The 26,438-nt window shown below is 31.7% G+C and overlaps 1 protein-coding gene across 1 annotated transcript in view; it reads left to right on the forward strand.

The window, feature by feature from the left end:
• LOC145259046 (E3 ubiquitin-protein ligase MYCBP2-like) overlaps window positions 1–26,438 on the forward strand; it is a 563,294-nt gene that overhangs the window by 453,238 nt on the left and 83,618 nt on the right. Inside the window, exons 61-62 of the mRNA XM_080116672.1 lie at window positions 12,352–12,569; window positions 15,727–15,885. Of these exons, the coding sequence (XP_079972798.1) occupies window positions 12,352–12,569; window positions 15,727–15,885 (377 nt within the window). The remainder of the gene's footprint in view (window positions 1–12,351; window positions 12,570–15,726; window positions 15,886–26,438) is intronic.

A 26,438-nucleotide genomic window follows, 5' to 3' on the forward strand; every position in this document is an offset into this window, starting at 1 on the left:
ATTTTATTTCATAAACTCTGGGGTCATCAGTTTATAGTATGGTCCTGTTTTGAAAAACACGATTATAGGAATAAAATTTTGGATAAAAAAAATAAAATAAAATTTTTAAAAATAATAAAATTAAAAAAAATGAAATAAAAAAAAATAAATAAAAAAAATAAAAAAAAATAAATAAAATTAAAAAATATACAGGTTAATGGAGAATTTAATTGTACTGTATTTGTTAAAATTATTAATTTTATTTTTTTTATTTATTTCTCAACTGTTAACTATACTGCAATTTTACTGACTCTTGTTTCTGTTAAGAAAAGAAAAGCATGCTTTGTTTGTGAGTAATACTCTTTACTGAGATAGTCAGTCGTGAGGAACAGACATTATGACAAAGCTTTATATATAAAAAACATCTGACATGGTTATCCACAATGTTTTTGTATTGTGTAAAAAAATTAAAAAACTATCTGTACATATCCTACATTGTCTGGAAAAATTAATATTTTTATTAACCAAATTAACTAAACAATACTATAATATTTAAATTTAACAGTTAATATAGCAATGTTTTTCTACAAAAAAAAAAAAAAAATAAGCAACATTGAACATATAAACCACTTAAAGTGTAAAAACTTTCTTTCCAAAACGACTGGATTCAGCATTAAATAACCCGGAAAGGGTTGACAGGCGATAAAGCAAAATAACCAAACCAAACCAAACACCATCAAATAAATATTGGATGAATAAAATTTCCTAAAATTTTTTTTTTTTTTTTTTACATGGAGGTCACCACTTATCAAGGCCCGGAAGCCACTTGGGGATAAGTGTTATTGCGTGTACAGTAATCAATGGGATAGTATCGTAGTAATCATTAGTATTGGAGATTTGACAGTGTCTTAAGAGGACGGTTTGTCAGGAATTTGTTTATATTGGACTTGAAGACATCAAAGTTGTAGTCAGGTGGGAAACAGGCAAACGGAAGAGAGTTCTACAGGTGTGCACTTCTGAGAAAGAAGCTCTGCTCATGGAATCTACGTTTGGATTTAGGCACAGATAAAGAGTGGGGAAAATTAATGACAGTAGTTTCAGCTAGACGTGTGTTTTCCATGGAAGATTGGCGAGGTGGGACCAGAGATTGGAGCTCGGATGAGCACTTGCCATGGAAATAATGATAAAACAAAGACAGGCTCGCAACGTCTCTTCTATAGGAGAGAGGCTGCAGGGAAGAGAAAACGGCATCCTCCACTAAGCCACAAAGTCTATTTTGTACTTTGTCAAGGCAGGATAGGCTGCTTTTAGCAGCTCCTGCTCAGATGTGGCATCAGTACTCCATCCTTGGACGTACTTGGCTTTTATACAAATAGAGAATTGAATCAGTAGTGAGATTCCTTCTGGAGCGGTAGAAGGATCCCACCATTTTCCCAGCATCCTTGGCAACATACCTGATGTACGTGTTCCATTTCAGATCAGGAGTAAAGGTCAAGCCCAGAAGCTTGTCAAAAAATTTAGTATTAAATAACCTGAAAAGTTTTGATTGGTTGTAAAACCAAACCAAATACTGTGAAGAAATATTTGATAATACAAAGAAGTTGAGGTGTAAAAAAATCTTTTGAAAATAACTGAATTTTGTATAAAATAACCCGAAAATGGTTGATTTTTTTTTTTTGTAAAACCAAACAAAACCAAACTAAAGCATGACCATAGGAATAAAATCCTGATATTAAAAAAAATAAATAAAATAATTTCATGTGTTAAAAATATGAGTTGATATATAATTCGGTTGTACAGCATTTATTATAAATTACTATTTTTATTAATTTATTTCTCAATTGTTAACTATACTGCAATTTTACCAACTCTTGTTTCTGTTAAGAAGAAAGCATGCTATGTTTGAGTAATATTCTTTACCAAGATAGTTAGTCGTGAAGAACAGACGTTATGACACAGCTTTATATATAGAAAACGTGTGACATGGTTATCCACAATGTTTTTGTATTGTGTAAAAAAATTAAAAACAAACAAAACTATCTGTATATATCCTACGTTGTCTGGAAAAATTAATATTTTTATTATTATTAACTAAACGATACGTTAATATTTAAATTTAACAGTTAATACATTAATGTTCCTCTACAAACCAATCAAAATAAACAATATTTAAGATATAAAACAATCAACATAAACAATATTTAAGATATAAACCACTTGAAATGTAAATCTTTTTTCTAAAAATTACTTGATTCAACATTTAAATAACCTGAGAAGGGTTGATATGTTGTGAAACCAAAACAACCAAACCAAACATTATGAATAAATATTTGAAGATATAAAGAACCTGAAGCAAAACTTTTTCCAAAATGACTGAATTCAGCATCTCACAGAAGAGATGTTGCGAGTTTGTCTCTGATGTATCGTTATTTTCATGGAAAGTGTTCGACTGAGCTTCAGTCTATGGTCCCCCCCTCGCCAAACTTTCACAAGAAACACTCGTCTAGCTGAAAACACTATCAATAATTCCCCCCACTCTTTATCTGTGCCTAAACCTAAACGTAGATTCCATGAACAAAGCTTCTTTCTTAGAACTGCACGCCTGTGGAATTGTCTCCCGTTTTCCTGCTTTCAGGCTGACTACAATATGGTTGTGTTCAAGTCTAACGTAAACAAGTTTTTCTATGAGCTGTTTTAAACAAGTTTTTCGTAAACAAGTTTTTCGATGAGCTGTTCCATATAAGTTATCAAATTTACCGAATTTTCATTACTAATGATAACTATATTGTCCAATTTCTACTGTACACTCTTTAACCCTTATCCTTGAATGACCTCTTGGCCTTGATAATGTGGTGATGCCTATGTAAAAAAAAAAAAATAAAATAAAAATAACCCGAATATGTTTGAAACGCCATAAAACAAAATAACCAAACCAAAAGATGCTCATAGAAATAAAATTCTAAACACCATAAAAATAAATATTTGAAGCGTAAAAAAACATCTCCCAAAATTAGTAGATTCGGCATTAAATAACCCAAAAAGTTTTCATTGGTTGTAAAAACAACCAAGCCAAGCCGAACAACAATGTTCTTCTACAACAAAAAAAGCAACATTGAACACATAAACCGCTCATAGTGTAAAAACTTTCTTTCCAAAATGACTGGATTCAGCATTAAATAATCCGAAAATGTTTGAAATATCATAAAACAAAATATTCAAACCAAAACATGCTCATAGGAATAAATTTCTAAAATAAAAAAAAAATACCTTTATTTTTAGCATGTTAAAAGTATATGTTGATATGCCGTAAAACAAACCTACCAAACTAAACACTATAAAATAAATATTTGAAGCATAAAAAACATCGTCTCCCAAAATTAGTAAATTCAACGTTAAATAACCCAAAAACTGTTCATTGGTTGTAAAAACAGCTAAACCAAACCAAACAGCAATGTTCTTCTACAAAAAAAAAAAAAAATAAAGCAACATTGAAGATATAAACCGCTTGAAGCGTAAAAACTTTCTTTCCAAAATGACTGGATTCAGCATTGAATAATCCGAAACTGTTTGAAATGTTATAAAACAAAATATTCAAACCAAAACATGCTCACAGGAATAAAATTCTAAAATTACAACCACCCCCCAAAAAACCCTTAGTTATAATATATTAAAAGTATATATATATATTGATAAACTATTTTTGTTAGTTTTATTAACCAAATTAACTAAACGATACTGTAATATCTAAATTTCATAGTTAACAGAGTGCGGCAGAAATATCTCCCATATTTTGACATGCGATCTTCTGAGTTGCGCTCGTGCAGTTTCTGAGCAATCATTAATTTGTATAGATGGAACTGCATATCGTGTAGAATTCTTCTGATTGTTCGATCAGACAATCCCAAGGTCAAAGCATGTTTGCGAGCTGAACTTGTAGGAGACTGAATAACAGAAAGTCTCATAGCTCGAATACTGTCTGGCGTTTGATCGCTCCAGGGCCTTCCAGGTGGCTTTCTCTTAAGTGCCAAACCTCTAGTTGTGAAATATGCTGTCCTAACTTGTAACGAACTTGGAAAGCTCTGTGTTGCAGATTCACCATTTTTCAAAAACATTTCTACAGTGAAAGTATAATGTATACCATTCAAAGTAATATGACTTGATAAGAGTACCCGAAAAAAAAAATGGTAAGTTATTAACTAAATGAAAACATCATTGGCACTCGCATAATTTCATTAACAACATATGGTTGAAAGTTTTTAATGTAGGAGGTATTTCTGCCGCACACTGCGTTATTTAAACAAAAAAGTTTTAAAACTTTAATTTCACAGCAGCTCATTTGGTTAAACCTATGGAAGTTTGAAAAAACATGTGTAATTCACTGTTAATAATAAATATATTTTGCTTATATTTAAAATACTAGCAGGAAGTCGGGGGCGCCTAACCTTGCCCGGTCATAAAATGTGCTTAAATATATTTTAATTCATGCAGATTTTGTATTTATTATTACTGAGCTAATTCTCTATTGAATATTATATTGTACCTAATATATAGCACTGATTTCAAGATTTAAAAAAAAAAATGAGGACTTTGATACCATCAGCTAGAATCAAAGCCAAAACATTCAGTACTCTAGACATATTCCCTACCGTTTGAGTTATCGACAAATAGATAAGAAAGATTTAGAATTTAACGACTTCAAGCTACGAATGAATTTGTGCATGCATAAAAGTAATAGAAATATGTCTGCAAGTTGAAATGAACATTTTGCATTTCAACTTGCCGACGTTTGCACTCGTTAATTCATCCATCCAAACAAAACTTTTATTCGTTATAAACCATCCTTGGTGTCTGATTACTATTTCCTGTTAATTTCAGTGTTATGTGACCTGTAGTTTAAATGTTTATCAGTTAAATATTTACACACATGTACGGCACAATCACTTTGACACACTGGTTCTCGCCAGATCACCGAAGTTAAGCAACGCTGAGCCTGGCCAGTACCAGAGAGGTGACCATTTGGGAAGGCTCTATGTACCTTCTGGGAAGGTAGTGTAGGGCCAGCACCCTCACTCTGTAAAAGAACTCCTCACTACAAAAGCATCTACAAATGTTGTAGATGGCCTATGCCCCTCCAGAGACTCAAGGGCTATGGATGGATGGATGGATGGATGGATTTACACATATATACATACACATACCTACATCTATTGGTTTATTTATATAAATCATCAACAATATCCAAATTCAGGATTAAAACCCCTAATTCATAAAAATAATATTTTATAAAAACAAAACTATTTATATGTACCCGGCTTGCTTGGGATTTCTTTTATCTACATTTTTGTGTTCAGATTTTTTTTAACCAAATTAACTAAACAATACCTTAATATTTAAATTCAATTAAATGTCATGTTTCCCCTTTTTTTTATTTATTGAAAATTGTAAGAATTTGTCTTTAAAATGCTAAATATTGTTACTTAGTGTCGAGAATAATTTTTGTTTATTGAAAATTGTAAGAATTTATGTCTTTAAAACTAGTGTTTCTTCTGAGTGTCAAAAATAATTTTCACTGAAATATTTTCTTTTTAAATGAATAAATTTTCTGCGATCGGGCGATCCTATCTTTTACAAAAAGGGTGGCAGGTGGTATGCACATACACATTTTTTTTTTTTTTTAGTGATAAGATAATTTCTATCGCCAAACAAAGTTACATTAAAGCATAAGTGGTTAGCATCAAATCGCTGTTTTGATACTTCATTATAATACAACGTTCGATTCCAGAAGCTTCTTTCCAAGGACTGCAAGGTTGTGGAACTCCTTTCCTGTTTACTGCTTTCTTTCTACCTATAACCTTGGCTATTTTAAGACTAAGGTCAATAGACATCTTCTGCCTTTCAATAATCATGTTTTGACTATTTTATAAGAAATGGATACCTTAAAATATTCACCCAACATATATATATATATATATATATATATATATATATATATATATATATATATATACTTGGGTTTTTTTTATTCAAAAGTAATAGACTAGTGAATTCAACGAGGTTGTTAGATAGTGCTCAATAAAAAGAGCTAATAATACTTGTTTATTGTTATATAAACATGTTTACATCCCGCTGCTACAAATAGCCATTTGTTTCAATCAAGCAACAGATATCATCAGGCAGCGACTTGACTATTCAAATGTTCAATGAATAATCTGAGTTTATTCATTGAACATTTGAATAGTCAAGTCGCTGCCTGATGATATCTGTTGCTTGATTGAAACAAATGGCTATTTGTAGCAGCGGGATGTAAACATGTTTATATAACAATAAACAAGTATATATATATATATATATATATATTAGGTGGACACCCAGCATTGCCCGATCATACAATACGATTAAACATAATATTTTAATTTATACAGATTGCATATATATTATTATAGAATCAATCCTCTATTGATTATTATATATATTATGAGAAAAAAAAAAAATAATGTCTTTCATCAAATTCCATCTGTGTTTACAATATCGTGTCAGCTGATATTTGAGCTTAACGATGAATACCCTGAAAAATCCCTTCTGATTAATGTTTAGTTTGAAAATATGATAACGAAGAAATGATTTGCAGCGATTTTAAATGGTATTTCTTCTTTTATCGTAAGTTGAACTCATGAATAAGAAAAAAAATTAAAATAAAATGGTGAGGTACACCCGAGCTTGAACAAAGGATTTTTTTAATCTGTAGTTGAATGCTCTACCCCTAAGCAATATCTCCAGATGATAATAATCTTTTTTTCTTCTTTTTTTTTTTAAACAAGAAATGATTTGCTTAGATTTTATTACTTTAATGGCCGGTGTAATGTAAAATATTCCCCCTGTAAAAATTAATCTCTTTTTTTTTTTTCTATATAAAAGATAAAAGCTATTTTTAATATCAGATTTTTTTTTGATTTTCGATAATTATCAGATGAATTTCTGTACAAAACATATCTAAGAACACTGCCAGACATATAAATTAGCTTTGTTTGAAATTTGCAAAAAATAGGTTCAGCCGTTTCGCAATCTATGAGGGAGAAAGGAAGGAAGGAACTCACACAGTGACTATTAAAAATGGAGAAATATATTTAAAGCAAAAATGTTTATTTGTAATTTAATTACTTGTGGCAGGATTACATATGAATAAATAACAAAGTTTTCTTTTTAGATAGCTCAATAGTACTATACTAGAGCTATAAATATTTATTCTTTCAGGGCTCTATGGACAAATTTATCTTTAGTTGACCTTTGACAACTAAATATTTTCGTTTACTAGCCAAATAGAAAAGTTACTAGCCAAAACCCACATGATTTTAAGAATATGACATCTTTGTTCTGTGACGAGTATGTACATCATAAAGATTTTTCTGTTTTTTTTTTTTTAATGAGTGTAATTCTAAATATAAAACAAATTTTATGTTGATATTTGAAGGTATAAACGTTCTAATTCCTTTAGATGTTTAAAAAAAAAAAAGTATATTGTTCTATTAAACTTTTATTGTTTAAATAATTTAACTTTTTTTTTTTTTTTTAATAAAATGAACAAAAGTGAAAAAATATTTTTCACTTAATAGTGAGCTTCGGAAGATTGTCAGTGAAAGAAATGCAATTGCCAAAAGATAAGCGTTTCATTATTTCTAGCCGCCATTTTGAAAAATCACTTGCAACTGCGACTGTTTCACTTGCAATGTAGAGCCCTGTCTTTATACAATGTTGTGACCAATAAAAGGAAAACTTTCTGAAAATGAGTAGATACTTGTACATCTATCTCTAGTAACATGGTATCTTTACAGAATATATATATATATATATATATATATATATACTAGCATGGGTGTCCGGCGTTGCCCGGGTGTTTTGAGGTGTGTGCTGAGCAAAAAAAGAAAAGTAAATTTTTTTTAGCTTTGACCCCTATTATGGCCCCTTAAAATTTATTCTTTTGGGCTCAAATCAAGTTATTAAGTTAGATCTATGTTCAAGGAACCTATATCTAAAATATCAAGTATTTATACCCAAAATTGTCGGAGGAGTTTGGTAGAGCTCTCAAAGGTCAAATCGTTGAACTTTGACCCCTTAATCGCAAAATTTCTGGCCGAAAACCGATTGCATAGATTTTCCCAAATCTCAGTACCCTGTATATCATATTTCGAGTCTGTAGACTTAAAATTGAGAGTTATTGCGTAGGGAAAGGTACACACACACACACACAGACAGACAGACACTTTCACTTTTATATATATATATATATATATATATATATATATATATATATATTATAGAGTGTTATAGATAAGGTTTATAAGAGCAAGGAGTATTGCATTTATGAAAAGCTCAATAGATGCTGTTACATTGAGCTTTATATAGAAAAGGTGAGAGACTAATAATTGTAATATTATCAAGTTTATGGGGGGGGGGAAACAAAAAAATCCAATTTTTTCATGTACGATCGTTTCGGAAATGATAAATAATTAAAATATTTCTGGATATTGTCTCCTCATCAGCATATGATCACCCCCCCCCTTTATGCTGATGAGATGATATCCAGAAATATTTTAATTATTTCTCGATCATTTCCGAAACGACCGTACATGAAAAAAATTGGATTTTGTTATGTTTCCTCCTATGTAAGCTTGATAATTTCACAATTCTTAACCCCTTACCTTTCATATATATATATATATATATATATATATATTTATAATATATAGCAATCCTTATTTAAGAAGCTCAATGTAATTACAGAGCAATATAGTGAATAAATGACAAAAGTCTATATTCCAAATTTCATGATGTTGACCATCTTATAATTTATTCCTTTAATTCAGTTGACTTACACAATTCTTGACAGTATCTGTTTTTTAGCGTAAAATCAATCACTTAATCATTATATCAAACCGTGAATCTATTAAAATGGCGTAATGGAAAAATAAAAAAGGTATATGCAGCTTCTCTTCCGATTTTAGGATTTTAATCATGTCAAATCACATTTCATTTCCTTTTGACAGATTGATTGTTGCTATTTCTTCTGATGAGTTAAGGGCAAAATAGATTCACTGATTGATAGAATAATGAAGGGATTTATTTTGTGCTATGAAACAGAAAAATTCATGATGTTGACCATCTTATAATTTATTCCTTTAATTCAGTTGACATTTACAATTCTTGACAGTATCTGTTTTGTAGCGCAAAATCGATCACTTAATTAGAGAAGCTGCAAATACCTTTAATGTGTTTCCATTATGCCATTTTGAATTTTATTCACTATATATATATATATATATATATAGGTTAAAGTAGTTTGTTTGAAGAATTGTTTAATCTATAAAAGTGAACATGTCTGTGTGTCTACATTTCCCTATTCAATAACTCTGTCGATTTTAAGTCTACAGACTCGAAATTTGATATACAGGGTACTGAGATTTGGGAAAATCTTTGATTAGTTTTTGGCCAGAAATTTGGCTGTGAAGGGGTCAAAGTTCAACGATTTGACCTTTGAGAACTCTACCAAACTCCTCCGACAATTTTGGGTATAAATAATTGAAATTTTATATATAGGTTCCTTGGACATGGATCTAACTTAATAACTTGATTTGAGCCCAAAATAATAAATGTTAAGGGGTCTTAATTGGGGTCAAAGTTAAAAAAAAAAAAAAATTGACCGCTTTTTTTTTTTTTTTTGCTCAATATACACTGCCAAACACCCGGGCAACGCCAGGCTGAAATGCTAGTAGTGTATCTATAAAAACAAAGTAACAATATCTAGTAATCCTGCGTTTAACGACCACTTGTCTTATATCCGATAGGGTTAATAGGGAGCTATTGAAGTTCGTAATTTTTTTCAATTTGATGACAATGCTAGTATGATTACTCTTTAAACTAACTAAAATTAACAATAAATATTTTTTTTAATCATCTACATCATAATTCAGGTCATAAAGAGTAAATGTAATGTGAACAAACATCTCGCTTCTCAGCTTCCCCCTCCCCCCACCCACAGTCCCCCATTAAACACAATCCCAAATAGTAGCCCCTTACATTCCAAGTGACAATTTGCCTTGTTTGGGATGAAAAAAGTTACAGAAAAAATAAAATAGATTTGATAATTACATATTGAAATTTTTATTTTAAACAAAACAAAATAATAGGTTAACGTAGTTTGCTTAAAGCATTGTTCAATGTATATACACTTCAATTTCTTTTTATATAATTTTTTTATATACAGTAGAACTCAGAGATATGGTGACCTCGTTTTTTGAGGTTATGATGTGGAATATAATGTTTTTCTGGCCCCTGTTTAAGAGATTTGCTCCACCTTACGGTGTTATTTATGGTATTTGTTTATATACATGTGTATTATATACGATACTGTATTTTGTTACTAATTTTTAATGCCATATCCTGGGACTCTACTGTATATAATATATATATATATATATATATATATATATATATATATATATATATATATAGTTTTTTATATACAATTTTATATATATATATATATATATATCTAATTTATTTCATATATATAGTTTTTTATATACAATTTTATATATATAATTTATTTTATATATATAATTTATTTTATATATATAGTTTTTTATATACAATTTTATATATATAATTTATTTTATATATATAGTTTTTTATATACAATTTTATATATATAATTTATTTTATATATAGAATTTTTTTATATTTATAATTTATATATATATGTACAATTTTTTCTTTATAAATAATTTTTAACTATATCTTGAGTCAATATAAAAATGTATACTTTTTAACGTGTGTGTGTATATATATATATATATATATAGTTTTTTATATACAATTATATATATATATATAATTTATTTTATATATATAATTTTTTTATATTTATAATTTATATATATATATATGTACAATTTTTTCTTTATAAATATATGATTTCTTAACTATATCTTGAGTCAATATAAAAGTGTATACTTTTTAACGTGTGTGTGTGTGTGTGTGTATATATATATATATATATATGAACAAATGATTAATAAAACATGTTAAAAAACATCTTGAAAAAGAGTTAAAAACATATTTAATTTTAAAAAAGGAAGCACAAGATAAGTGGATAGTCCTTAATCCGCGGAGTTTCGAAGAAATACTCTCCTTCTCATCAGAGGGCAGGAATTAGCAAAATGCGTGATCAGATTTTGCATGTAAAAGTATTTAATGAAACCACAAGTAAGTCACAGATCTTACTTGGCTAAAAAAAGGGTGAGGTAAGGGGAATAGGAGGTAAAAGAAAAATGATAAAAAGATTTCACATGAATGGATAGTCCGGTGAAGGGTAAAAAATCCAAGAATGGTAAAATCCAATCCATATATATATGTATATATATATATATATATATATATATATATATATATATATATAGTAATAGAAGTATTCTTTACATTAAGTGGCTTCACACCTTGTCTGAAGCAATTTACATTAAAAGAAATGTTTTGTTTTATTAAAGTATATATATAAAAAAAGCCTTAAGGAAACGAATTTTAATAAACTCTGATTTAGTGTAAGAGTATCCATTCTACGAATGCTATATAAAGCAGCGTCAGAGATGTAATTTTTATGCTTATGAGCCATCACCCTGCGTACGATGACTACTTTCCTTTCTGATTGTTAATAATGACCGATGATTGTTAACCTTTGCTTTATCGGCTTCGGTGTTTCTATATTATACAAATGAAAAAACTACTGAATTTCAAGCAAAACAAATAGTACCTACCTAATTGTCATGTCGCAAATAGTAAGATATCCAAAAATTACAAAAAACAGTAATGTATTAAAATAATTATTAATGAAAAAAGAAATTTGTGAAACGAAGCAAAATCACTATATTATGCTTAGTAAAAAAAGAGATAAGTTGACAAGGGAGATAATTAAGTTCTGTTGCTTACGTCACGTAAATTAAAATAATTCAAAATGTCGGACAAAATTTATTCCCCATATAAACTTTATCGAAAAGTTTTTCATTAATAATTATTTTTCTACCTTATCGTTTTCTGTAATTTTTGGATATGTTACTATTTGTGACATGACAATTACATAGGTAGCATTTGTTTTACTTGAAATTCAATATTTTTATTTCGCTATTATAATATAGAAGCACTTCGGTTTCTATTCTGTGAATGTGATCTTAAAATGTTTGTATCCGCTATCTGCCAACATTAAAACTCGCCTGCATGCTCCTCCTGATGTTTGGTTTTCAATCTCTTCTTTGCATGTGAGAATTCTACGAGTCATCACCAAATTATCGCCTCGTAAATTAACTTTCTTTATTCATCCTGTTTCAGACGGAGGGATGTCGTTATTAAAAAAGCCGTCGGCAGCCATGAGTCGCCTGATTAGTCTGGTCGACAAAAACAATTCTGATGGAGACAATGCGCTTTGCGAGAAGACCCTTAGCCGACCGGTGATGGCTTTTGTCATTCAACGCCATGACCTTGACAACTTACAGATCGCAATGAGACAGGCGTTGAGGAAAGCCGTGTGCAGAGTATTTGCCATGCAGGTAAAGTTAAACATCGTTGCTTGCTTCTACTTTTGACAATGTTTTTTTTTTTTGTGTTATCTTTATTTTATATTCAATGCGTATGAAGGAAACTTGAATGCCTACTGGAGAGAACTTGAATGCCTACTAGACACTATCCTTGTCTGTCTAAGGTGTACAAGAGTTTGTCAGGACAACCTGGCATGAGGATATTTTTTCCTAGAAGTAAACCCTGGCCAAAATCATATTCCGCAGTAAAAATAAGAGATTGTTTGACAAGCATTTATTTACATTGGATTATAAATACCTGTCCATTCTATCAGCCCGGGATTTTTATCCCTAGTCCTCAAAATCAAGAGACCATTCTTGTAATGCCCTGGTCCCTGTTGATGGCAGTGTAATGTTGTTCCTGTGCAGTTCTAGGAGGTCCACTCTCCCAGGCTTTACCTCTCTTTGAGAAAGGGGTTAGTTTATTATTAATTGCCTAAGGCGCCATTACCGGAAAATACCGACGGGGTTGCCGAGGCACTTTTTGCAGATCAAAGTGCCCCTCCTCGAGGGCGCTGACTTCTCAATTCAGCTTTCTGATCCTGGTGTCACAGTTCTTGCCATGGGAGACAACTAAATACCATGTCTAAAGCTGGGGTTAAAATCATGAGATCTTCTTGGTATGGCGTAAAACACACCATAAATATTACATTTTAATTTGCACAGAAAATAAGACATGCATGTCTAGAAGTGTAAGCCATTTTGAGTTTCAGAACAGTTTCAGATGGTTCGCTGTTACACACAAGTCCTGGGAGGTGACTTGTTTGTAGTAGACAGTTCCACAGAACAAAATATTCTTACTGTGTTGAAACCCGGGAAAGAACATGTGAAATTGCTCCAGAAAAGGTTTAATATTTATGAAGCAATTCTGGTTTCTGATTGGTTGGTAGCAGAACGTGAATTAATTTGATTCGTCAGTTCTTAGCAGCATCGTTTATAAATAGAATCGTCCGACTGTATGGGATCATACCCCATTATACAACCAAAATATTGCAACAGCATGCATGTATGTTTTTTTTCTAAACAGTTCAGTTCTTGTAAATAAAAAAAAATACTCAAATCAAAACTTAAAGACAGTGAATCGAGTACGATAACCATTAGACCAGCTTGACACATTCTTTAAAAGGTGTTTTCAAAGCTACTTATTCTTAATATAAAGAATCTGTCATATGAACAATTCACGCATTTGTGAAACGATTGACAAACAGATAAGAATCCAATGACTCCCATGTACTAATTTTTCAATTTTAATTCCTTAGCAGCCCATTTTTTCCAGATGAAAACCGATTAAAAAGTTTTTCACATATCTGAATACCCTGTATACAAAATTTCAAGTCTGTAGATCAAAAATAAATATAGAGGTTGAGAAGCGTCCTCCCATGCACACGTTCTTCTTTCTCACTGTAGATATACTAGCATGCCGCCCGGCCTTGCCCAGTCATAAAATATGCATAAATATTTTAATTCATACAGAAAATAAGACGTGCATTCGAGTATTGTTTTTTCTAAACAGTTCACTTCTTGTTAGTAAAAAAAGAAAAAAAATTCTCAAGCTGAGATTGAAACTAAAACCTAAAGACAGTGAGTCAAGTACGATAACCATTAGGCCAGTTTGACACAATCTTTAAAAGGTGTTTTCAAACTACTTATTCTCAAGTCATCTAATGTGAACTATTCACGTACGCGCATTCATGAAACAGTTGACCAATAAAAAATCGGTGGCCTCTCACGTACCAATTTTTCAATGTTGACCCCTTAGCAGCCCTTTTTTTCCCAGATGAAAACCGATTAAAAAGTGTTCTACATGTCTGAATACCCTATATACAAAATTTCAAGTCTGTAGATCAAAAATTTCATTGAGTATATAGGTTGAAGTGCCCTCACACACACACACACTCTCACTTTTATAGATATACTAGCAGATGTACCCAGAGTTGCCCAATATTAAACATAATGTTAAATCTCTTAAAAAAACAAAACAAAAAAAAAAAAAAAACGGAAAGAAACTGAGAGATGTGCCTGCGAGTATTATGTTTTTCTAAACAGTTCGCTTCTTATAAGTACCTATTTACAATGTCTCCCCACGGGACAGAGTTAGACACCAGGGTCGTTTTTTAACGTGGAGAAAAGGTACAAAAATAAAAAATTGTCTCAGTCGTGAAGGACTGCTCCTTCACCGAAAGAGAACGAGAAATGGAAGTGCAGCATCTGAAGAACAGATCGTATTTATTTGCTCCCCCACCGAGCAAATTAGGCACAAGGCCGATTTTTAATGTGAGGAGTGAAGGGAGGGGGAAGGGAAAAAGGGGACCAGCTCCCGAGAGGTGGGAAATGGGAGCTGGTTAAAGGTCAGGCATGTGGGGTTGCCCCCACATCTGGTCTTTGCTAGTCATAGCTTGCAGCATCTGCCGGAACAGATGGTATTTATTTGCTCCCCCACCGAGCAAATTAGGCACAAGGCCAATTTTTAATGTGAGGAGTGAAGGGAGGGGGAAGGGAAAAAGGGGACCAGCTCCCGAGAGGTGGGAAATGGGAGCTGGTTAAAGGTCAGGCATGTGGGGTTGCCCCCACATCTGGTCTTTGCTAGTCATAGCTAGTCATAGCTTGCAGTATCTGCCGGAACAGATACTACACTTTGATCTCGGCCAAAAGGCCAAGTAATCGCTTCTTATAAGTAAAACAAAAAAAAAATACTTGGTGAAATCGAAACCAAAACCTAAAGACAGTGAGCCAAGTATGATAACCATTAGACTAGCTTGACACGATCTTTAAAAGTGCTTTCAAACCTCGTGAAACAGTTGACAGACAGATAAAAATCCGATGACCACTGAGTATCCATTTTCAATTTTGACCTCTTATTCCTTTTTTTCTGGATGAAAACTAATCAAAAAGTTTTCCACAATGCCCTATATATAAAATTTCAAGTCTGTAGATCAAAAATTTGATTGAGTATATAGGTTGAGAAGTGTCCTCACACACACACATTCTCATTTTTATAGAGATGTAGGTAACAGAAATTAAAAAGCGATGCCTTCCAAAATTGTCGTACTCCATTAAAAGATTCTCCCAGACTTTTTGTGTGTTCGCTTTCTTTTTTCTTTCACTGATATATTTGTACATGTTTTTTCAGGGTCTAAATTGGCTGGTGCGGACGGTCACGCAGCCGACATGCATCCATGACTTGCTGTGGTTTTTTGTGTCTTCGTTGTCTCCAACTTATGAAGAAGAAGAAGAGGAGGAGGAAAACGAGCAACAAGTTAAAGAAAAGAAGGAGAAAAGAGATCAAGAGGTAACAAGTCCAAAAAATTATTAGATAATTTATAATAACGGCATTTGTACAGTTTAGTCAAGACATTAAAAAATAAAAATATTGAAAAAAAAGTTATATTGTACGTATCCGTTATGGAATGAAGTTCTCTGGAAAAAAAAAAAAGTTTTTTTTTTTTTTTTTTTTTACAGTAGAAAAACATTGCGTTGAAAATAGACATCTTGGAATTTTTTTAACATGCCACGTGGAGATAACTCAATGTAAAGTGCCGACACTCCCTCCCCATCTTTAATACTAGCTTTTCTTCCTAAAAATCGAACCTTTTGCTCGGTATCATAACAAATTGTTTTTTGCTATAAAAAAAAAAAACTTGATGAAATTAAGTGAAATTTTTTTTTCGGAGAACTTCATTCCATAACGGATACGTACAATTTAAACTTTTGTTTCAATGTTTTCATTTTTTAATGTCTTGATTAAACTGTACAAGTACCATAATAACTATAATGGATATATTATTAAGATATTTGGTTATAGTCAGCTAATGTACTTCCTAACTTAAGGGGTAGCTGCTACCAGAAGCGGTGACAAGGCAGGCAGTGGAACTCTGTTCCGTCTGCCTGCTTCCCACCGGACTACAACTTGGATGTCTTCAAGTCCAACGTTAACAAATTCCTAATGAACCGCTCCCTTAAGTAAACACTTCATCAAATCTCCACACTAACGTAATGTACTTGCAATAACCTTTATCCCTGAGTGGCTTCCGGGCCTTGATAAGTGGTGATCACTGTGTAAAAAAAAAAAAAAGATCAGTTCCTTCATTTTTCTTGTTCTTCCGTATTTCTATTAGGAAACGATTTATTGAAATAAAATATAAGAAAAGGACATTATTGAAAAAAATATACAATAAAAATTTTAAAAATTATAAAAAGATAAAAAAATAAAACAATTAGTTTTTATTTGCACTTTTTAATAAGAAAATTAAAAAATAGGTTTTTATTGTATTTGAAATTTCATAGGAAATATGTTTATGAAATTATAAAAATACTTTTTTTTTCTTTTGTAAAATTTAAAAATCGTTTTTTTTTTTTTTTAATTTGAATTTATATAATAAATATATGTTTATGAAAGGGATAACAAGTCAAAACTGAAATACCTTATAAAATTACTGTTATTAATCAGGAAGTTAAACCGTTTTTCAGCCTTGTCACTATTGTCATATTCAAACTTGCTAGGTTTTAGGAAGCCAATCTTAACGTGGGGAGGAGAGACATTGTAAAAATATAGATCCACTTAAAAATGATTTTCTTTATAAAAATAAAACTGTTATGACCAGATGGGTTTACAAAATTGACCTATTTATCCTGTAGAAATACAACTGTTACGTTGTCGTATCAGAAAATGAGCGTTTGTTGTATTGTCTATTTATAAAGGATTGAGTGTTTGATTATCTTATCAGAGTTAATGACGTTGTGTGTGTGATCGTCTAGTGGTCTTTCTATTACATATGTTCATATGCTGTTAAGTGTGAATATGTGTGTGACATGTCATTTGAACATACCTTCTGCCATTTCGTTGGTCCATCTGAAAATTCTCTGGGAGGGAGACTTGATACCTGTATTTGGCGACAAAGATTTATTTCACTCCAAGACAAGAAATTGGTTCTATAGTTTTTTTTATTCACCTTCCAATTTGTTCGCAGAAGATTGGAAAGTGAATTTGGCCTGTGTTTTCTTCTTCTAGGTCTTATTTTTACCACGTCAGCGTTCGTTCCCCCCCCCCCCCCCCGTAAAGGGGAGGAGACAACGGCGAAGCCATCCGCTCTTTTCCAAGTCCCAAGCAAATCTCTTCGATTCAGCTAACCTGATCACATGACTCGCATGCAATCCAATCAGCTGATCTTGACTTCCGGTCAACGTGTCTACATTATGACTCACACTCTTCCTCTCTCTCTCTCTCACTCTCTCTCTCTATCCATTCTCTAACACAACTACCTGAGACTGGAATGGGCTAATCAAAAGTTGTTATGCAGGGTTCATACAGACTTGAAAAGTCCTTGAATTTTAACATTTGCAAGGCTTTATTTCTATTATTACCTTAAAAAATCCTTGAAAATATATAAAATTTCTTGAAAAAGTCTTGAAAGCCTTGAACATTTATAGGAACTGAGATAGTAAGAGTTCAGTAACGTTACTTGCGTTGGAGTATTTGATGAGAGGTCGACGGCAAGGTCGGTGTCGGACTGGCATTCGCCAAACTCGAGAGTCTCTATTGTCACATCTTCACTTGTTGAGTTCCAGCGAAAAGCAAATGAATAATGCAAAACGAAAGTGAACGTAGCTGTATTGCCCCCTGATGGCAACGTATGGTGTTACCAGAGTTGAAGGCCGATAATTATTAATTATGTTTACCTTAAGATCATCCGTTTGTATGAATTTGCTTGTGTGCAGTTTCCATAAATTGTATTCTTTATGTCCAGTAAAAATTTGTGTCGAAATATTAAAAATAAAATTGTGACATCTTTGCCATTGCATCCATCGCCAAACCGGAAGTGGCGAAGGTTTAAATTAAAGCTAATCAACCAAAAAGAGGGGATGACTTTTGAAAATATTGGTGAAAAAAGCATCCCTCTTTGTAGAAAAGTGCCCAGTTAAGGGTGAAAGAAATAATGTTTTAGCCAATTTTTCGATATTTGTCGTCCAAAAGGTCGAGCTTCAAAACGATACTGATCTTGTGAAAATCCGTTACCTCTGTTGAAAGTTTTAGGCAGACATACATACATACATACATTTAAATAGACAGGTGAAATTTATATAATAGACTAGCGGGGGGGGGGTACCCGGCGATGCCTGGGTGTCTTGAGGTAAATCAAAACTCCGGGGGGGGGGGGTGTTAAATAATAAAAAAATGTTTTGGTAGGTAAGTATGAGAATCGAACCCGTACCCTTGAGTTGGAAATTAATGTGTGAAAAAAAAAAAAACCGGGCGACGTCACCCATTAGGCCACCGCAACATACATACAACATACACAAGTTTGAATTTATTTATTGAACTATAAAAACAGGCGTGCGCAAAAAAAGTTAACTCTGCTGCTTCCATTTGACCTAATTAAGAAGGTCAAATAGAAGTCACGCAAACCCAAATTTGACTGTTTCTTTCCACCAACAGATGTTGGGGAGGGGAAAGCAGCTCCCAATTGTCCAGACTGATATACAAGATTGATCAAAGCTGATTGCTTCTGGACGTTTTTCCCGGCGCAGTGCCGAGAAGACGTCGTTTGAGTTTAGTTTCACATATTTATACTAAAAAGCCCAATCAACACGCGAGAAGCCAAAATAGCAATAATTTTGTAAAAGTCGACGTAAATAAATCTATAAGTTATTCATTCCCAAATCCTACATATTATCTAGGACTGATATACATAGTTTTAAGCGATAGTAACGACCCCGGGAGCGTGTGCGAGAAAAGCCTTTTGAAGACATACACGAAATGGTCACACACATTTTGCCTTTTATATATATAGACTAACCTGGGTGCCCGGCATTGCCCAGGTGTTTAGAGGTGTGTGGTGAGCAAAAAAAAGTGGTAGTAGGCAGGCAGGCTAGAACCTGCACCGCAAAGGAGGAAAAGAACATGAAAAAAAAAAGACGTGACATCTTTGCTGTTGTATCCATCGCCAAACCAGAAGTGAAGAAGTGATGTAGGTTTAAATTAAGGCTAATCAATTAAAAAGAGGGAATGACTTTCGAAAATATTGCTGAAAAAAGCGACCCCTCCCTGTAGAAAAGTGCCCAGTTGAGAGTGAAGAAATTAATGTTTTTAGCCAATTTTTCGATATTTGTCATCTGAAGGGTCGAGCTTAAAAACGATACTGATCTCGTGAGAATCCGTTGCCTCTGTCGAAAGTTTTAGGCAGACATACAAACATACATTTAAATAGACAGGTGAGATTTATATTATAGACTAGGGGAATTGCTCGGCATTACCCATGTGTGTGTGTGTGGGATGGTGGGGGGGGTAAATCAAAACAAAATAGAAAATAAAGAATAAGTGAAGTAATAACCCTGTTTAAATATAAAAAAAAATAATGTTAAAACTTCTTTAAAAAAATCGGAAGAACAAAAAACAAAAAAAAACGAGTGAATGTGATGGAAAAAAAAAAACGGTGAATGTGATGGAAAAAAAAACCCGGTGAATATGATGGAAAAAAAACGGTGAATGTGATGAAAAAAAACAAAAAAAAAACGGTGAATGTGATGAAAAAAAAAAAACGGTGAATGTGATGAAAAAAAAAAAAAAACGGTGAATGTGATGGAAAAAAAAAAACGAGTGAATGTGATGGAAAAAAAAAAAAACGGTGAATGTGATGGAAAAAAAAAAAAAACGGTGAATGTGATGGAAAAAAAAAAAAACGGTGAATGTGATGGAAAAAAAAAACGAGTGAATGTGATGGAAAAAAAAAACGGTGAATGTGATGGAAAAAAAAAACGGGTGAATGTGATGGAAAAAAAAAAAAAAACGGTGAATGTGATGGAAAAAAAAAAAACGGTGAATGTGATGGAAAAAAAAAAACGAGTGAATGTGATGGAAAAAAAAAACGGTGAATGTGATGGAAAAAAAAAACGGGTGAATGTGATGGAAAAAAAAAACGAGTGAATGTGATGGAAAAAAAAAACGGTGAATGTGATGAAAAAAAAAACGGTGAATGTGATGGAAAAAAAAAACGGGTGAATGTGATGGAAAAAAAAACGAGTGAATGTGATGGAAAAAAAAAACGGTGAATGTGATGAAAAAAAAAAACGGGTGAATGTGATGGAAAAAAAAAACGGGTGAATGTGATGGAAAAAAAAAACGGGTGAATGTGATGGAAAAAAAAAACGGGTGAATGTGATGGAAAAAAAAAACGGGTGAATGTGATGGAAAAAAAAAACGGTGAATGTGATGAAAAAAAAAAAAAACGGTGAATGTGATGGAAAAAAAAAACGAGTGAATGTGATGGAAAAAAAAACGGTGAATGTGATGAAAAAAAAAAAAAACGAGTGAATGTGATGGAAAAAAAAAACGGTGAATGTGATGAAAAAAAAAAAAACGGTGAATGTGATGGAAAAAAAAAAAAAACGAGTGAATGTGATGGAAAAAAAAACGGTGAATGTGATGGAAAAAAAAAAACGGTGAATGTGATGGAAAAAAAAAACGGTGAATGTGATGGAAAAAAAAAACGGTGAATGTGATGGAAAAAAAAAAACGGTGAATGTGATGGAAAAAAAAAACGGGTGAATGTGATGGAAAAAAAAAAACGGTGAATGTGATGAAAAAAAAAAAAAACGGTGAATGTGATGGAAAAAAAAAAAAACGAGTGAATGTGATGGAAAAAAAAACGGTGAATGTGATGGAAAAAAAAAACGAGTGAATGTGATGGAAAAAAAAAAAACGGTGAATGTGATGGAAAAAAAAAAAACGGTGAATGTGATGGAAAAAAAAAACGAGTGAATGTGATGGAAAAAAAAAACGGTGAATGTGATGGAAAAAAAAAACGGGTGAATGTGATGGAAAAAAAAAAAAACGGTGAATGTGATGGAAAAAAAAAAACGGTGAATGTGATGGAAAAAAAAAAACGAGTGAATGTGATGGAAAAAAAAAACGGTGAATGTGATGGAAAAAAAAAACGGTGAATGTGATGGAAAAAAAAAACGGTGAATGTGATGGAAAAAAAAAACGGTGAATGTGATGAAAAAAAAAACGGTGAATGTGATGGAAAAAAAAAACGGGTGAATGTGATGGAAAAAAAAAACGAGTGAATGTGATGGAAAAAAAAAACGGTGAATGTGATGAAAAAAAAAAACGGTGAATGTGATGAAAAAAAAAAACGGGTGAATGTGATGGAAAAAAAAAAAACGGGTGAATGTGATGGAAAAAAAAAACGGGTGAATGTGATGGAAAAAAAAAACGGGTGAATGTGATGGAAAAAAAAAACGGTGAATGTGATGAAAAAAAAAAAAAACGGTGAATGTGATGGAAAAAAAAAAACGAGTGAATGTGATGGAAAAAAAAACGGTGAATGTGATAAAAAAAAAAACGAGTGAATGTGATGGAAAAAAAAACGGTGAATGTGATGAAAAAAAAAAAACGGTGAATGTGATGGAAAAAAAAAAAAACGAGTGAATGTGATGGAAAAAAAAACGGTGAATGTGATGGAAAAAAAAACGGTGAATGTGATGGAAAAAAAAAAACGGTGAATGTGATGGAAAAAAAAAACGGTGAATGTGATGGAAAAAAAAAACGGTGAATGTGATGGAAAAAAAAAACGGTGAATGTGATGGAAAAAAAAAAACGGTGAATGTGATGGAAAAAAAAAAAACGGTGAATGTGATGGAAAAAAAAAAACGGTGAATGTGATGAAAAAAAAAAACGGTGAATGTGATGGAAAAAAAAAACGGTGAATGTGATGAAAAAAAAAAAAAAAAACGGGTGAATGTGATGGAAAAAAAAAACGGTGAATGTGATGGAAAAAAAAAAAACGGTGAATGTGATGAAAAAAAAAAAAAAAACGGTGAATGTGATGGAAAAAAAAAACGGTGAATGTGATGGAAAAAAAAAACGGTGAATGTGATGGAAAAAAAAAAACGGTGAATGTGATGGAAAAAAAAACGGTGAATGTGATGGAAAAAAAAAAACGGTGAATGTGATGGAAAAAAAAAACGGTGAATGTGATGGAAAAAAAAAAACGGTGAATGTGATGGAAAAAAAAAACGGTGAATGTGATGGAAAAAAAAAACGGTGAATGTGATGGAAAAAAAAACGGTGAATGTGATGGAAAAAAAAAAAAAAACGGTGAATGTGATGGAAAAAAAAAAAAAAACGGTGAATGTGATGGAAAAAAAAAACGGTGAATGTGATGGAAAAAAAAAACGGTGAATGTGATGGAAAAAAAAAACGGTGAATGTGATGGAAAAAAAAAAACGGTGAATGTGATGGAAAAAAAAAAACGGTGAATGTGATGGAAAAAAAAAAACGGTAAATGTGATGGAAAAAAAAAAACGGTGAATGTGATGGAAAAAAAAAACGGTGAATGTGATGGAAAAAAAAAACGGTGAATGTGATGGAAAAAAAAAAAACGGTGAATGTGATGGAAAAAAAAACGGGTGAATGTGATGAAAAAAAAAAAAAAAAACGGTGAATGTGATGGAAAAAAAAAAACGGTGAATGTGATGGAAAAAAAAAACAGTGAATGTGATGGAAAAAAAAAAACGGTGAATGTGATGGAAAAAAAAAAACGGTGAATGTGATGGAAAAAAAAAACGGTGAATGTGATGGAAAAAAAAAAAAAAACGGGTGAATGTGATGCAAAAAAAACCCGGTGAATATGATGGAAAAAAAAAACGGTGAATGTGATGAAAAAAAAAAAAAACGGTGAATGTGATGGAAAAAAAAAACGGTGAATGTGATGGAAAAAAAAAAACGGTGAATGTGATGGGAAAAAAAAAAACGGTGAATGTGATGGAAAAAAAAAACGGTGAATGTTATGAAAAAAAAAAAAACGGTGAATGTGATGGAAAAAAAAAACGAGTGAATGTGATGGAAAAAAAAAACGGTGAATGTGATGAAAAAAAAAAAAAACGAGTGAATGTGATGGAAAAAAAAAACGGTGAATGTGATGAAAAAAAAAAAAAACGGTGAATGTGATGGAAAAAAAAAAAACGAGTGAATGTGATGGAAAAAAAAACGGTGAATGTGATGGAAAAAAAAAACGGTGAATGTGATGGAAAAAAAAAACGGTGAATGTGATGGAAAAAAAAAACGGTGAATGTGATGGAAAAAAAAAACGGTGAATGTGATGGGGAAAAAAAAACGGTGAATGTGATGGAAAAAAAAAACGGTGAATGTGATGGAAAAAAAAAACGGTGAATGTGATGGAAAAAAAAAACGGTGAATGTGATGAAAAAAAAAAAAAACGGTGAATGTGATGGAAAAAAAAAAACGAGTGAATGTGATGGAAAAAAAAACGGTGAATGTGATGGAAAAAAAAACGGTGAATGTGATGGAAAAAAAAAACGAGTGAATGTGATGGAAAAAAAAAAAACGGTGAATGTGATGGAAAAAAAAAAAAACGGTGAATGTGATGGAAAAAAAAAACGGTGAATGTGATGGAAAAAAAAAAACGGGTGAATGTGATGGAAAAAAAAAAAACGGTGAATGTGATGGAAAAAAAAAAACGGTGAATGTGATGGAAAAAAAAAAACGAGTGAATGTGATGGAAAAAAAAAACGGTGAATGTGATGGAAAAAAAAAACGGGTGAATGTGATGGAAAAAAAAAACGAGTGAATGGTATGGAAAAAAAAAACGGTGAATGTGATGAAAAAAAAAAACGGTGAATGTGATGGAAAAAAAAAACGGGTGAATGTGATGGAAAAAAAAAACGAGTGAATGTGATGGAAAAAAAAAACGGTGAATGTGATGAAAAAAAAAAAACGGGTGAATGTGATGGAAAAAAAAAACGGGTGAATGTGATGGAAAAAAAAAAACGGGTGAATGTGATGGAAAAAAAAAACGGGTGAATGTGATGGAAAAAAAAACGGGTGAATGTGATGGAAAAAAAAAACGGTGAATGTGATGAAAAAAAAAAAACGGTGAATGTGATGGAAAAAAAAAACGGTGAATGTGATAAAAAAAAAAAAAAACGAGTGAATGTGATGGAAAAAAAAACGGTGAATGTGATGAAAAAAAAAAAACGGTGAATGTGATGGAAAAAAAAAAAAAACGAGTGAATGTGATGGAAAAAAAACGGTGAATGTGATGGAAAAAAAAAACGGTGAATGTGATGGAAAAAAAAAAACGGTGAATGTGATGGAAAAAAAAAACGGTGAATGTGATGGAAAAAAAAAACGGTGAATGTGATGGAAAAAAAAAACGGTGAATGTGATGGAAAAAAAAAAAAACGGTGAATGTGATGGAAAAAAAAAACGGTGAATGTGATGAAAAAAAAAAACGATGAATGTGATGGAAAAAAAAAACGGTGAATGTGATGAAAAAAAAAAAAAAAAACGGGTGAATGTGATGGAAAAAAAAAAACGGTGAATGTGATGGAAAAAAAAAACGAGTGAATGTGATGGAAAAAAAAAACGGTGAATGTGATGAAAAAAAAAAAAAACGAGTGAATGTGATGGAAAAAAAAACGGTGAATGTGATGAAAAAAAAAAAAACGGTGAATGTGATGGAAAAAAAAAAAAAAAAGAGTGAATGTGATGGAAAAAAAAAACGGTGAATGTGATGGAAAAAAAAAAGGTGAATGTGATGGAAAAAAAAAACGGTGAATGTGATGGAAAAAAAAAACGGTGAATGTGATGGGAAAAAAAAAACGGTGAATGTGATGGAAAAAAAAAACGGTGAATGTGATGGAAAAAAAAAAACGGTGAATGTGATGGAAAAAAAAAACGGTGAATGTGATGGAAAAAAAAAACGGTGAATGTGATGAAAAAAAAAAAAAAACGGTGAATGTGATGGAAAAAAAAAAAAAAACGAGTGAATGTGATTGAAAAAAAAACGGTGAATGTGATGGAAAAAAAAACGAGTGAATGTGATGGAAAAAAAAAAAAAACGGTGAATGTGATGGAAAAAAAAAAAACGGTGAATGTGATGGAAAAAAAAAAACGAGTGAATGTGATGGAAAAAAAAAACGGTGAATGTGATGGAAAAAAAAAAACGGGTGAATGTGATGGAAAAAAAAAACGGTGAATGCGATGGAAAAAAAAAACGGGTGAATGTGATGGAAAAAAAAAACGGGTGAATGTGATGGAAAAAAAAAACGGTGAATGTGATGAAAAAAAAAAACGGGTGAATGTGATGAAAAAAAAAAAACGGGTGAATGTGATGGAAAAAAAAAACGGGTGAATGTGATGGAAAAAAAAAACGGGTGAATGTGATGGAAAAAAAAAACGGTGAATGTGATGAAAAAAAAAAAAAACGGTGAATGTGATGGAAAAAAAAAACGAGTGAATGTGATGGAAAAAAAAAAAAAACGGTGAATGTGATGGAAAAAAAACGGTGAATGTGATGAAAAAAAAACAAAAAACGGTGAATGTGATGGAAAAAAAAAAAAAAAAACGGTGAATGTGATGGAAAAAAAAAAAACGGTGAATGTGATGGAAAAAAAAAACAGTGAATGTGATGGAAAAAAAAAACGGTGAATGTGATGGAAAAAAAAAAACGGTGAATGTGATGGAAAAAAAAAAACGGGTGAATGTGATGGAAAAAAAAACCCGGTGAATATGATGGAAAAAAAAAACGGTGAATGTGATGAAAAAAAAAAAAAAACGGTGAATGTGATGGAAAAAAAAAACGGTGAATGTGATGGAAAAAAAAAACGGTGAATGTGATGGAAAAAAAAAAAACGGTGAATGTGATGGAAAAAAAAAAAACGGTGAATGTGATGAAAAAAAAAAAAAAACGGTGAATGTGATGGAAAAAAAAAAACGAGTGAATGTGATGGAAAAAAAAAAACGGTGAATGTGATGGAAAAAAAAAACGAGTGAATGTGATGGAAAAAAAAAAAAAACGGTGAATGTGATGGAAAAAAAAA

Source organism: Euprymna scolopes, chromosome 34 (assembly GCF_053919585.1).
Source record: "Euprymna scolopes isolate OS-2025 chromosome 34, ASM5391958v1, whole genome shotgun sequence".
Classification (NCBI taxonomy): Eukaryota; Metazoa; Mollusca; class Cephalopoda; order Sepiida; family Sepiolidae; genus Euprymna; species Euprymna scolopes.